General features: G+C 40.2%; 1 protein-coding gene across 1 annotated transcript in view; it reads right to left on the reverse strand.

The window, feature by feature from the left end:
• The window catches only part of MYO10 (myosin X), a gene marked incomplete at both ends in the record, with an annotated part of 150,740 nt that overhangs the window by 42,020 nt on the left and 93,147 nt on the right, over positions 1-15,573 (reverse strand). Inside the window, 5 exons of the mRNA XM_079533292.1 lie at positions 9,709-9,789; positions 12,885-12,993; positions 14,403-14,485; positions 14,661-14,729; positions 15,469-15,561. Coding sequence (XP_079389418.1) covers positions 9,709-9,789; positions 12,885-12,993; positions 14,403-14,485; positions 14,661-14,729; positions 15,469-15,561 — 435 coding nt within the window. The remainder of the gene's footprint in view (positions 1-9,708; positions 9,790-12,884; positions 12,994-14,402; positions 14,486-14,660; positions 14,730-15,468; positions 15,562-15,573) is intronic.

Genomic DNA, 15,573 nt, shown 5'->3' on the forward strand with positions numbered 1-15,573 from the left:
CACCTTTGATTAAATTAAGAGGTTTCACATATATACATGCACACAGATACAGTTAAATAGAAAAAAAAAATTTAAGAACTAACCCAAATCCACTATTAAACAGCATTACATTCTGCTCTTAACATAAATTTTGTGCTCTGAGGATGCCTCTGACAATGATTTGAATAGCTGAGACAGTGCTACAGCTTTCAGCTGCTTTCTATCAGCAATCCTGCTGCGTTAGAAAAAAAAGATTTTTATGCTTCTATTTATGTCACAAGGTGCACAGGTTGTAAATACAAGTTTTTGAATAAGCTACTAAGAAACGAAATCAGTGTTACCTTTTTGAAGCTATGCAGTTTTAGAAGAAAAAATTATTAAGTCCATTTAATTCATGTTCCACACAACAAAAATACCTAATTTTTGATCAACCACCGCTGTTACAACCTGAGGTTTGAAAGGACATATCTTCACACCAGAGAGAGAAGAGCCATCAGGACTAATGAGAATCCCTTTTCCCAGTTCCACATACACTTTATCAGATCGTATCACCTCCATCTAGATTTGCAAGGCAAATCCAGGGTTGCTCGAGACCAGAATAAAACTCCCATGGTCTTCAACGATGCAGGATCCAACCCATTCCCTTCCTAACAGGTTCTCTCAAGCAGCTTTATTCTAATTTTCAACCCTGTGGCTGAATTCTAATGTTTGCAGAGGCGAGTTCTTTAAGTGAGAAAGAAAGAGTAAAATGCAGATCCCAGAACAGAGCTATTTTCCCTGCTGGGCTGGGGCATTTGTCTCACAAGGGGCAGGAGGGGGCAACTAACACAAAGCAAACACAAAGTATACTGCTGTTATATCTTTCCCATTACTATAGTTATACATATTTTAATCATACTCTGTTTCTTGTGTTTCTACAGTGAAAGAATTACTGTCTCAAAAGTGTTCCATCAAGTTTCATTGGAAGCACGAAAACATTAATTTAGACTTCTGGATGCTGCTGGTCTCTTGCTGGACTTCCTCACACTCAAATGCACACTGCCACTTTCCATAGTGTAATCAAAGCCAAACTACAGCCTTGCCTTACACCTTAATGAATTGCAGGAGTACTACTTTCCTCAGCTTTACATAGCTAGTTCTCCTGAATCTACATCACAAATTGCTGAACAGCAGAAAAGATCTTTCTGCCCCAAAGCAGACCACCAGTACAGCTCACATCATCCCCCCACTGCATACACACTCAGCTCTAGCTCTGATGACTTTTTTCTTACTCTGCTAACAATAACTCCTTTAACTTAAAGAGAGAGCATGTTTTATTAAAGCAGACTGCTTGGAAGGAAAGCTCTTCTGGTGTTTGAAATTATGATTAGACCAGTAGTTTAGTCATCTGTTCATAAATCCAATTCTGCAAGCACTCAGCCTCCTTAAAAGAAAATACAAGACCAGAAACATTTTCCATACAACTTGCTCTGCCAAACTCAGCTTCCTTTTCTCTTTCTGCAAGTCCACCACAGCTTCAAGCATGCAAGATTGAAATTAAAAAAAAAAATACAACAAAACCAGAACACAAATAAATGCACAAATTAAACTCCTTACCTTTTAAGACTTTTTCACCCTTCAGCGTTCCCCCATTGTGAAAAACTGAATCTTTAGCAGCTGCAGCTATGCACACACACACACAGACCAGGGCTTTCTTCAGCTCACTCGTATTTCAAGTCTTTCATGTGATATCTTTGGCTGTACTTGCTTAATTCATTCCTGCTGCACTCAAAGGAAGTCAAGCCTGGCGAGGGTTGGCTCTGCAGCAACCGCTGTAGATATTCCTGACTAACAGGACAGCGGGGCTAATCTCACTTTATAAGCATCAAGAATGTAAATACATTTCACGGCCAAATTCCTAAACCTTAAGAGATAAAATGACAAAATGCCCTAAGACACAGTTCAGCAAGGGAGTTACGAATCTAAAGTTTTTGCTAGAGAACAATAGTCTCTACCCCAGCTTCACTTCTGGAGCTTTAACGGTGGCTATTTATCATTGGCTGTACATATTCCCTTGTAGAAGTTACCATGAGAACACACCGCACAGGATTTGAATGTAAATTGCAACCTGGAGATGTGGGGGGATTTTTGTTGTTGTTGCAGTTAAAAAAGAGAACTCCCAAAGCCCGATGAAGTACACAGTTTCTGCATGCACGTATTTGCATGACAATGCTTACAATTCAAAGGCTTGCTGCAGTGCACAAGGAGGAAGAAAAGCCAAGCTCTTTGCTTGGTATATATGAAAAAACAACTACTCCAGACTTGTGGTCAGCAGCTGCAGTTCTGCAAATGCCGATCTGTGTACAAATCACAGGAAAAAATTAATAAAGCAAACGCCCACTAGGTAGTGTAAAATACAGAATAAGATAGGTGAGACTGACTGTTACTGCAGCAGTCTAAGTTCTTCTCACTTCACAAGTAGCAGTTCAGAAAGAATTAACAACACAGCAAGAAATGCACTTGAAAAATGCCATTTCACTTGTCTATTGAACTGTTCTGGACGTTGCTTCCCCAAAGCAGTGCTTGCTCACCTGCAGGCCCCCACACCACTCATGGGAGCACACCACCAGGGTTACCGTCTGAAATCTGAAAACGTCCCCCACTGCTTGTAGACAGACTCCTACCAAACCGTCTTTAAATGAAACCTGGTGACTTGTGCAGATACGTGCTGCAAAACATGCCAAAATCTGTTTGCCTGGGATTTGATGCGATCTTTGCAACACAGCAGCTGCTTCCTCCCAGGCAACGCCATCCTAGTTTTCTATCCTTACCATGCTGACTGAAAGATAAACTCCAATGCACTTTGGAAAGGGATGCTAGTCAGCCCTGCTTAACCGACAGCAAACCTTGCTGAAGAAGACACACCTGTCAGATGTAGCCTCGTAAGAGGAATGACCTACTTGAGGCTAGCAAGCAGCTGTGCGGTAGGACAGGGACAAAGGACACCCCAGGCAGCACTGCTGGCACACAGCTCGGAGACAACAGAAAGGCTGGGCTATGCCTGTACAGCACAAAACTCCTTGCAGGAACTGTCTTGTTCTGTGGATTCAGAACTACACGTAACATTACTGCTGGCGCTTTGTGAGCTTTCCTTACACCCACTCTCTGATAACACTTTCACCTCAGGACTCTTCTAGTGCCTGGCCTAATTACTCAAGTGATATGCCAGGAAATGATGCAGCTGGGACATATTCCACAAGTCTTGATTTGAAGCTATGTAATTCTATAAAACCCAAGGCGACAAGATCCAGGTAGCTGAATTAAGCAGCGTCAGCTGGGCGTGATGCCATACCTTATGACTGTGCCTTCCTGGGGAAGAATAAAGCCTTATGAGCTAGTTAAAGCACCAAGGATAGCTTGTGTTTGGCCCCATGCGCTTGTGGCAAGCGATGTAAAAGCAGGGAACATGCTCTGATTTGGGAAATGGCTGTGCTCCTCAGCAGGATGAGCCTGCACAGCAGTGCTGGGAGCCATACCAGACTGCCTCAGCAAGTCAGATCCACGCTCAGAGCCTGCGGCTCTGCTTCCTTGAGCACCAATGACAGCAGTAATTGGCAGTCAGAAAGCCTACTTAAGACAAATATTTATTGAGAACAACTGTGATTAAAGACAGATTTTTAAATTAGGCAGCAAGGATCTCTAATACATGAGCTGCTTCCACACCTGCAAATGAATAATACCAGACCTTAACTTTCTACAGACAGCGCCGCACACACCCTTTAGTTGTACCTGGGCCACATAACTTATTGCCTTTATTTTCAAAGTATTACAGAGAAGATGTACAGATGATGATCAGGATTTCTCTTCTCCCTTTTTAATGGAGGTACCCCACAATGTGCCAGCTCCCAGCACCAGAGAACACTGTAGCTTTCCTGCAGAAGCCTACCCCAGGGCTCTACAGCTGAGTCAGTAAACCATAAAGATACCTCCATTTATAGTCTAACACATTTTAGCTTTTAAGTGCTGGGCTCAGCCTCCTTAGAAAAGCCACAAAGGCACCTACGCTCCAGAAAAGAGACCCAGAGTCTGCTGACTGACCAAGGCTGGTATATAGAGCATGTGTTTGGGCACAACTGCAGTGGGATGTGCACAAAAATCTGAAGCTGGGCCACTGTATTGAGGATATATTTTTGTTTAAATAAAGACTTGTAAAACAAAGATAGCTAGCAGTTCTGTGCTGAAAGTTTAGTAGAATGGCCTTAAAGCTCAGAGTCCTCCCTACATCTTGAGGCTGCTCCTGCTGCAGTGGCACTGTATTAGTTCTGTCCTCATGCTTATTTCTGCAAAAACCTCCTTACAAAGTAAACTCAGTAATTCACACAGTCACGGCTGTATGTAGGACAATATTCTAATTCCAGCCTGACAACCAGTTCACACACTGCATTCACTGAACTTCTACAGGCTCCACACCCCATGTACAATCATCCGTGCAGATAGGACCAAGCTGTTCTCTCACTGTTTCTCTGTATCTGAGCTGTACTTCTAATTGGAGTTTAGGCTGTTATCATGCTATACTTACATTTTTAATGATTCAGAGCTATTTTAAGAGCACAATTTTCATTCAGACGCCAAGTGAATATGTTTATATCTTACTTCGTACTAGAGGACATGCTGCTTGCTATTCCAGTGTCTCATGGCTCTTTAATGACCTATATCTCAAAGTGCATTGCAGGTGCCAACAGCCTTACCTTGATCCTTTTAAATGGCTCTGGCCTCAGAAGCACTGTTAGCAATCTTAGCACCTGGACACTGACTTTTTCAGAATGAATAGACACTATGATGATAGGACTCCTAAGTAAAATGAATCTTCACAGAATCCATTACGAACTTTTTGTACCTACTTTTGCAGTAGGTTTACAAAACAGGCTTAATTTTGTCTCATTTCTTTACCTTATCTAATTACATTTTAAGATTATATATATATAAATATATATAAAAATGTATATGTAAAATAATTGCAAAGAAAAATAATTGTCCTTTCAGAGATCACATGCTTCAAAGAAGGCTTGCATCTTGCCAGTGGCCAGACTGTCACTGCAACAGAGGAACAAGAGCAACAATACATGAGTAGAAAGTGAGATGAATAGAAGCCCAGCAATTCAAAAGTTCAAGCAACCCACTCCAACACAGGTTTCCAAAACACAAAAAATGAAATTCTTACCTACATCAGAAATTTCATACCAATTCTAACGAAGCCAGGAGTTTGTCCACTAGGACCAAACTGGACTGGACTAAGAGCTGGGTCTGTTTCTTTAACCAAAGACAAGTGAATATGCCTGTCTAAGTGCGTGAGAAAACAACAGCTTCTGAATGTGTTGAATTCTCAAGGCCAGGAAATTACAGACGCGAGCTGTAATAATCAAAGTTTTAAAAAAGATTAGCCCAGATAGGGCTGTCCAAGAGAAAAATGCAGATGTTGGAAGTAGGGGCCACTTACAGTGATTATACCAATGTTAAGAGTCAGATGAAAAATTCTGAATGGAGAAGGGAACTTGAGAAGGCAATTAAGCCAACTGCCAAGATTGGCTCCTTCTGACCAATAGGAGAATTTTTGCCTCTGGAAGAGCTTGCAAAGAAAATGAAGATCTTAAATTTATCCTGAACAGACTTCTAAGTAGCCCCAAGGGTTAACAATTTTTTATTTAATAGAAGCAAACTTGGAAGAAATATGGATGTAGCTTGTTTTAGAAAGACTTTTAAAAAAATTATTTAATATGCCCCAAAAAGACAGATGGAGAACAGAAAGACAAGGTTGCAGGGATGAATCATCAGATAGAAAAGGAGGCATGAAAAGAAACACGAGGAAAAAAACAGCAGAGAAAGTTGTGTCAAAGTTCAGAAGGATGAAATGATACATAGTTCTGAATGCTGCACTGAAGTTCAGGGAAATGAAGAAGGGGCTTCATTAGCAGAAAACACTCGTTAACCATTCCAAGTGGAAAAGTTTCCAAGTTATGGCTAGTTCAGAAGAGACTGGAAACTGCGAAAACACACAGATTGATTGTTTAGGGGTCTCCCAAAGATTAATGGGTCCTCTGTTCTTCTGTCTGAGGCCTAACTGCAGAAATGTCTTGTGACAAAAGGTCATGGACTCTATGCGCTCTCTTTAGGAAATTGCTCTAATGAGTGTAGATCCTGCTTTGATATGTAAATATTTAGTAGTCTACTGCATATGCTGAATTATTTTTGCTTGCCACTGTAACATATTTGAAAATTAAACTTTTGATCAACTAAAAATCAAATAATTACCGTAAATTATCACATCTCTTATTTAACATGAATAAACTTTAATGAGTAGAAGAGCAGAGGAAGAACTGTCAGCTGCATATTTTGCTTTTCAAAGCTTTGAACACCTTCCATTTGCTTATCCTCATTCACCTACAGAATTCAAACATACTTCCAGAGCGAAACAGCTCTTGGGCACCTCCACCTCCTCCTCTCCAGAATTATAAGGGACGCTCACTGATGGGTGTCACCTATTAATATCCAATCAAGAGCGTAACAAGTAGCTTGACAGGCTCTTCATGACACAACTCAATCTGTCTCCTTTTAGAGTTTTTCTTGTCCAGCTCTCTTTTAATGCCACACTTTTCAAAAAAAGCAGCTATGGTGGACTTTTCTTTCACATCATTTGCTAATTCTCGAGCATTTATTTTATTTAAATACTTCTTGAAGGATGACATTTTAGCATTTCATGTGACTGCTACTGCAGTGGACAGAAAGCATGCTGAAAAATGCTCAGTAAAGATTCTAGCCTTTTTCAGTCCTAACTTCTCTCTTTCAGGGCTTCATCTGGATGTTTCAAGCAGTGTATTTCTATCCAACCTTGCTCAGTGAGTCACATATGTGATAATCCCTGATACCTCTTATACTGCTAACATCTCTCTGAGCTGTGCCAGCTCAGAGCTATGCAGACTGATCCACCTTGTTTTCCTTTGTACAGCTGGAAAAAAAAAGCAATTAGTCATATGACAGGAGAAACTGTGACAGTTTTAACTCTAATGTGACGTGTCTCCACGGAATCCAGCCAAGCTACAGAAGAGACAAATGCTGTTCACAGCCCTGCTTCTACAGCAGAACTGTTCAGCAGGAGCTGAATACTACCGACTAATACCAACTAATTCACCAGATGGCATTAAAAATCTCCATGTTGGTAGACAGAAGGAACAGACAGCAGTGCCCAGCAGACAAAATGGCAAATCACGAAAATGCATTTTGAGAACAATTCCTTGAGTAAAAAATACCATTCACAAGTATTATGTATGGCTTTCCTTCTAATTTCCCACCAAATGGAAATGGAAATGGAGTTGGTACTGCACCAGCTCCAACAGGTAAAATGCATGACCGTTTCCCTACTCTGGCATCAATCTAGTTCTTCAAATAGCCTTTTATTTATTTGTTAAAGCCATCAAATCCAATTAATCTGCAAATTAATTGAGAACAAGGACAACCATTTTTGCATAAGATTTCATTGATATGCTTGTACATACTTGGAGAAATTCCTGTAGATGGTGCTTTACAATATTTTCCTGCACAGAATCCTACACTTACACGTGGTTTCTGAGAATGAAGCAGTCTCAGACTTCTTTAAAGCTTCCATTTTCACAGCTGCTAACTGTGTGAAAACTTTGTTTTAATGCTAGTAAAAAGTATGTGCAAATACAGTAGTGTATGCCAAATTCATTGGGGATGGAGCATTTCAGTGGGAAAAGAGTGTGAGAACAAGGAGTATGGGAGTGAGAAGCTACTTTCTTGCTATAGAAACACAACTTGCATCAACCATGGCAAATCCTTGTGACTTTGGCACTGTGGAGATCAGTCTATCTTGGATGCAAATGGACAAACAAGAAAAAGAATGCAAATTACTGTACTAATTCTTATACTCCAATGGCAGCAGGAGGGCTTTATAAGGGTTGTGGGGCTTGCAGAAAGAAATGGGAGAAGGGAGAACAGGCTTTTCAAAAGTGCATTCCCTCGGTGATCAGAGATGTTGTTGCACACATCCCTTGGGGGTAGTGGTGGATGGCAAGCTGGACATGAGCCAACAGTGTGCCCTAGCAGCCCAGAAAGCCAACTGTATGCTGGGCTGCATCAAAAGATGTGTGGTTGGCAGACTGAGGGAGCTGACCCTGCCCCTCTGCTCTGCACTGGCGAGACCTCATCTGGAGTACTGCGTCCACAGGTGGAGTCCTCAGTACAGGAGAGATGTGGACTTGTTAGTGTGTGTCCAGAGGAGGGCTACGAAAAGGATCTAAGGAATGGAACACCTCTCCTGTAAGGACAACGTGAGAGAGCTGAGGCTGTTCAGCCTGGAGAAGAGAAGGCTCCAGGGGAGATCTGAGAGTGGCCTTTCAGTATCTAAAGAGAGGCTGTACGAAAGAAGGGGACAGACTCTATAGCAGGCCCTGTTGTGATAGCACACAGGGAAATGGTTTCAAACTAAAAGAGGGAAGATTTAGAATGGATATAAGGAAAGAATTTTTTCACAATAAGGGTGAAAAGGCATTGAAACTGGGTGCCCCACCCCTGGAGACATTCAAGGTCAGGCTGGATGAGGCTCTGAGCAACCTGATCTAGCTGTGTGTGTCCCCGTTCACTGCAGGGGAGTTGGACTGGATGATCTTTAAAAGTCATTTCCAACTCAAATAATTCTATTATTCTATGACAGGTGCTCACTGACCGCAGCTGCCAGCAGAGGCTCTGTCATCCATGGGGTCTAGAGACTGCAAAGCAAAGCGTACTCAGAGCATCAAATACTTCCAAACACATAAAATAGGTTCTGTTGACCTCCTGGCTGCTCCCACTTGCTAAGACGCGAACAACCTGTATGTTATTTGACACACTACAAGGAACAGTGCAAAAGCAGAGTTAAAAACAGAATGTAAAGTCAGGGATGTACCATCCAGATAATCCAAAACAGCTGGAATGATATTTATCTGATTTGAGGTGTGTTGTTTTTTTTTTTTTTTTGTGTGTGTGTGCGCTAATTAACCAGATATCCCAAGGAATGTAGAATATAAACTAGATTTATAGCAAAGTCACCTATTTCTAAGTTACAATACGAAAACCATAGAACTTGTTGCATTTTTGACACATGCAGACTATGCTGAACAACAGCCAATAAAGCCAGAATTGCTATCCTATTATCTCTTTATTTCCTGCAGAGACCTCCAGCACATCCAAGCCTTGACATTGTCTTTCATTATCTGCAAATTGATATAGTACGATTCAGTTTCCAAGTGTCCCTTTAAAACATAGTTCTATAAGAGAACATAGCATAGAATGCCTACAATTGTCCATACATTGAAAGACTAACTTTGATAACAGCAAGTCAGTGATACCTGTTTTTCTATTAGTACAATCATTTGCTTCCTCTAATGATTTAAAACTGAGGTTGTATTTTTGACATTTTTTTCCTAAGTAAGCTCTCACAAAGTCGTCAAACGTGCAGCATTTTGTAACTTTTTAATACACATCAGAGAGTTTTAAACAATGACTATTAAAACGGTGCCCAGAAACAGAGGCTGCAAAATTCAAAAACTTTCTTCCAATGTCTTTACTTGGAAGATTCTTTTACAAAGTTAGTGAGGAACGCTACTGTCTGCTTCACGCAGCCATACATAACCACACACTTAGTAAAAGATTTGGCCTGGTACACAAAGAAAAGATGGGAGAAATTTTAAATCTTACCTTCTGCACATTGGGTTTGATGCACCGAACAAAGAAAGGATTTGAAGAACTCAGCGTTGCCATTAAGGAATGAAGTGATTCCTAAAACACAAAGACAGTACTTCACGAGTGGGCTTTTTGTACAAGTGAAATACCCCGGCACAAGCTCTTATAGCTTAGCTGAGCAGAGAGTATCTACTGCTACACCTAGTGGTTCTCACCAGAAATTGCACTATTATGTAAGCCAAGTCATTAGACAACGAACACACAGAACAAATACATGCACGCTTGTTTCTTTTACTGGCCCTTCTGATTAAAGCCGTCATCAGTGCCCTACAGTGAATAAGATACACAGATGGATATGAAGGAAGCTGTTCATAAGGAAACATCAAGCTGGAAAATTGCTGTTCCAATTAACTTTGAATGAGTGTTTAACACTTAGGATCTGTACTCCCAATCTGCAATACTCAAGCAGGTCACAAAGCAGGACAAGGGGGTTTAAGGTGGAATTAAATAGCTACAAAAAGCAGGATTCCTCTTTTCCTTCCAGCCACCCCATAACCATTCATTTTCCATTTTGCCTTCAATCATTTTGCGCACACAGAGTTCCCCTCTCTTATACAGCGTCACTCTTTATTGCTAAAAGGACACTGGCAGTAAATGTAATCCAACAAGAATCCAAAACATTTTTGAAAAAAGACTTTAGGATACAGTAGTCATTATTTTATCAGCGCTTATTTTTCAAATAAATGCCCTAAGTTTACAAAAATTGAGTAAAGAATACGGTGGCAAAGAAAACATCTCTTAATGAAAGACTTGCAGCATTAAGCAGTTCCACAGTTACTTCATTTGATAGTTAACTGAGTTTAGTAATAGAAAGATAGATTACAAGGTTCAGGAAAAATAAAATACTCCGAGTTTTGGAACTCTGTATGACCCAACACACATTAGGCTCTCAGTTATCTTAACCTCAAATGGAAGATAAAAATCAAAAATCCCTCAGTCCTTTTATGATTATTATTTTAATTACACATCCACTCCTTTCCCTCCTGAGCCATCATTCCATATCTTATTCCAACTTGCCCCACTCTGTATTATTAAATACACATACCATTTAAAACTGAAGTTTTATATTTACTTTGCAGAAATACAAATGACTGAACAGAGCCCAGGCTCTAAATGGACCTGAAAAGTAGCAATGATAATGCTTTATCCCTCAAAGGTAGTGCTGTGTGCCAGGCAGCAGAGAGAATACAGAGCAAGCTGCCACAGAGGCAGAAAATTCACTTTTTAAAGGAGCAACTGTGTATCCTACCATATGTTCTTGAGTGAAACTGCCAAGGGCAGTGTGTTGCAACAAATTCTTGCTTTAATCTGCAAACCAAGGGCTTTCTTGATAATTAAATGTGAAGTGATAAAGGCAAAAGGCAAAGTTGTGGATGTGCAAAGTATCTGCTACAGAGTCAAGGGAGCAAATGGTGAAGTGAATGGAGACACAAATGATAGTTGTCTGCCTTGTTTGCCTTTGCTGGCCTCCAGACCAGGACTCAAGGGCAGCAAATATTAAACAGCAAGAAGATACAAAGGCAAATATTCTAGTGCAAGGACAAATATTTACAGCTTTAAAAAGTAAAGGCTTCTCATGTACAAGCCTGCATGAACATTACTGTATCTATGGACAACTAAGTCAATTCTTAGACTTCTAGCAACAGTGGCTACGACTTGCACAGATTAGAAACTTGGTCAGTCTAAACAAAAATGAGTTGCTATGTTTTCACAGCTGTCTTTGATATAGGTAGCCAGATTTTACAAAGTTCTGCACACCTTTAAGTCAGTGTCAGATGATGTACCAATCTGAAGTAAGCTCTGCTTTAAGCAATAGGCTGAAACAGGTGATAGCCAACTTCAGCTATTCTACATGCACCCCGTGGCACTGCTCCCCATCACGGCTGTCAAATGAAGAACAGCATGGTAATCGGCTTGAACTTTGCCTTCACAGTTTTATTCAGTTTCATTCAACTGAAATAAGATGTACTAACCCCTAGAAGGCTTTAAAACATGGAAAAATGCCCAAACAGATCCTTTGGGGAAAGTATGAAAGTCAACTTCTTGTAAAGCATGTTGACCAGTTAATGGTCAATTAGAGTAGCTTTGGATAAGAGACAATCATGTTTTCACATCATATTTTATCATGCTTTATGCTGTCCATGGATGCCGATGAAGATGAAATGGAATGCTGTATACTACTCCTTGTAAAGACAAAGCAAAAATATGATCAATTTCTATGTAGTACTGTCTGTAAATCTACTTTGCACAGAACCAAAAAACTATGTGGAAACAGTATCTTCCCTTATCCTGAAGAGATATCAAAAAATACCACCCCATCACAAGAAATGAGTACTCTGTGAGACAAGCAGTGATAGCACAGAGATATGTGCGGGGTATACAACATCAGTGTTTTTAATAAAATACACCGTGTGCATCTCAGCATGCATTACTTGCTGTTCTGTCCAACAGTCAGCAATAATCTGTTAGGATAAAATCTGCCCTCAAGGGGATTGAGTCTGCACTCTTTAAAAAAAAAAAAGTGAATGAAGAGTACAAATGTATATTAATTTAAGCAGAATGAAAGACAACTAATCCAGACTTGTACTCATGTAATTTAAGGAGGGGTTTGTGCCAATCTTTTAAATTCTTTGCAGATAGACCTTATGCTGGATTTCAATTTCGTGCCATTCTTGATGGCAAAGCTATAAAGACTCAAAAAAAGTTTTTAATAAAAATGTTTTTCAAACTAAGTTAAAAAGAAGTGCAACACTTTAATAAGATATTTACTCAGAGCTTATTTTCCGTTGCACACAGGCACTGCTGCAAGGCTTTGTGCCACTCTGTGGTTGGTTTTGAATTAGAAAAAAACAAGACCAGTGACGAACTTCACAGGAGAGCTTTACAATAAGGACAGGTAAGCAAGTGGAAAGCAACTGGAGTTTCATGTGGATGGGGGGGATGAGAACGTTGACTTCTGCATGAAGCTAGCTAGTATGCCCCTTCAGTTGATTACTTAGTACAGCGTCATAAAAGAGATAGCAGCGCTTTGATGCTGAATTTTCACCTATTTTGATCCGCAATTGTTCTTTACTGAATGGGGTTTATCTGTCACTGATTAGATACAGAGCAGAGATGACACAATAACTAACCTTGAACTGTAGACTGACAGTGGGTTTTCTGTGCTTGCTTCCGCATTTAAGAGTGTCTTGATTGTTGCGACTTGAAACGTGTTCAAATAGATCATAGATGAAATCAAGACTGAAACAGGAAGGAAAAATAAGTGTATAAGATTTACAACTATAAAATGCGGAGTAAGCTCTGTCTCTTTGAAAGGAGATCTTCCATGCAAACAATGCTGATCAATTTTCTCCAAAACTTAGACTCTACCTTTGCAGAATTTATTCAGGGGAGCCAAAAAAAAAACAACCAACAACCTAAACCAAAGCATAACAAAGAGGTTCTTCCTTCTTCTTTCCCAGCACACAATTAGGGAAATGAAGAGTGAAGAGTCTTTGCTGCATTTTACTCCGTTCACTCAAACAAAACTCCAAATGACCGTAACAAGTACGATACAAGTACCTAAGGACCACAGAAATCCAAGAATTCCTGTTTGTTATGGACCACAACACAAAATAGCTACCCACACGAGCTTCACTTTCAGATGCTAGCTGTAAATGCCATTCTTCACACTATCAGTTTGGTATCCCCCTCCTGCCACTACTACAGAAAAACAGATCCTTTAACTCCAGACAGACATTGGTGCAAGAGCAAAACCGGGTTGTGTATCTTTAACTCATTTGCTACTTCTACCTACATACTTCAGTCGATGGCTTTCATGTCAGACACATCACAAAAGCAGAACAAGGAACGCAGTGAAAAAATTCTCACTAACTGTTTCTCCTGCACAGAAGAGCTGAGGGATTTACAAACAATTCCCAGAGCAAAGCAGGACAACTGGATGGACTAAGGTAGCAGCTGAGAACAGAAACAACCCGGGCTCCAATCCCTCTTCTCCTGGGAGCCCTCTGTGGAATCTAAACCAAATCCTTACAGAAAGGCATGTGGTCCTGCTCCAGCTCACAAAGTAGTGATCATAGAATCATAGAATCACCAAGGTTGGAAAAGACCTAAAAGATCATCCAGTCCAACCGTTCACCTATTCCCAATAGCTCCAAGGATCTTGAGACCTAACACAACAAAATGACAGGAGGCACACGAGTAGCAAAGACATCCAAGAGTAAAATTCCAGTAATATAAACTAGTTTTGGAAATCTTTCCTTTTAAACTATTGCAATTAATTTGCAATGTGGTAGGTCCTGAACACTAAGCTTTCAACCAAACTAGGAAATGCCAGAAATACGAGGAAATTGAGCTATATGTGAAACAAAAATCATGCAATCACCTGCCTGCGAGGCATCCTGAAACAGTCAAAAATCATCAGCTACTTTCAGTATCCTTACTTATCTAGTAGCAAGTTGGCTGTCTAGCACCCCTCTGTACTGAACAGGAACAAAGTACTGCACAATGTGGGAAAGCCTGACTCAGTGAGAGATTTCAACTCCGCAGTATTATGCAACATTTAGCATAGTCAACTCCAAGCACAGCTAGCTGGTATGATGCCTTTTAACATGATATCCTAAAAAAAATAAATAATCACAGAAATGTACCTGCTTTCACGAAGCAAGTTCAGGAGATCATCTCTGAATGTATCTCTGTTCTTCTCCAAGATCCCCCGGACATCATACTGGACCTAGCAGGAAACAGAGCTGATTCAAACACAAGCCAAGCAGTCGAGCAGCTCTCACAATGGTGCTACTGTAAAAAGCACTGAGGGAACAGACTGCTTTAGTTAATTTTCAGCAGCCTCAGGGTAAAATTAAGTTAATGAAAGCTCTGTTTGGAATAATTTCAGCAAATAAAATTACCTCCCCAGCATAGTGCTTCACTCCAAAGTTGTGAACAGCAACTCGTGGTTTTACATAAAAAGGATTGTTCTAATTGGAGGAAAAAGAAAAGAGAAAAATATTTTGAGAGAGTCAGGGAATAGAATAATATTATCTTCTAAACCCAAATTTAAACAAAACATTGTCTTTCTGCAAACTTCCCAGAAGATTTGTACTGCAAAAGTAAGCAACCATCTTATAATAATAGGATCTGTTAATCTGGGATGCTCCAAATGCAATAAAAACAACAGATTTATAGCATCTACAAAAGCATTATACTAAAGCTGAAACCATCTGGCAAACCCACCTATTAAAGGCATTTTGAGAAGGAAGGCTCTGCCTTAAACCAGCAGTTACAAAGATCAGTAGACATATGCCTGAACCACCAAAATTCTTGAAAATATTTCCGGGATTACAACTAAAGGTAATACTGATCTGTACGGAGAGAACAGCAACCCTTTGGTAAATGACATCACTGTGGTTACTTCATTAAATCAAGGGAAATAAAAAATCTAGGAAAATTGGGTTACTGCAGGCTGTCATTGACCTAGGAGCAGAATTTGACCTGTTCACCAATATGGAACTCTAACTGGACAGTAGCAAGATGGGACTGGACATTAAGAAGATAACTGACTCAGTCCTCAAAGCAAACGATGTGGCCTGCCATGCAAGTAGGATCCTTTCCAAGATATCCTCTATAATTATGAACCATATTTAAACCACAGTCTTCTACAAAAGCAGAAGGAGCCTCCATACTGCACACAGGACACATCAGCAAAACATCACATACAGCGTGCTGGGCATTCAGCTTCTCCAGTAAAGTGGAGTCAGTAGCTTGAGGGAAATGGCTCTCTTCATTGATGAGTGCCAGCAGGCCAAGTTTCTAGAACAGCAA

The sequence above is a fragment of the Tetrao urogallus genome (assembly GCF_951394365.1).
Source record: "Tetrao urogallus genome assembly, chromosome: 3".
NCBI classification, from domain to species: Eukaryota; Metazoa; Chordata; class Aves; order Galliformes; family Phasianidae; genus Tetrao; species Tetrao urogallus.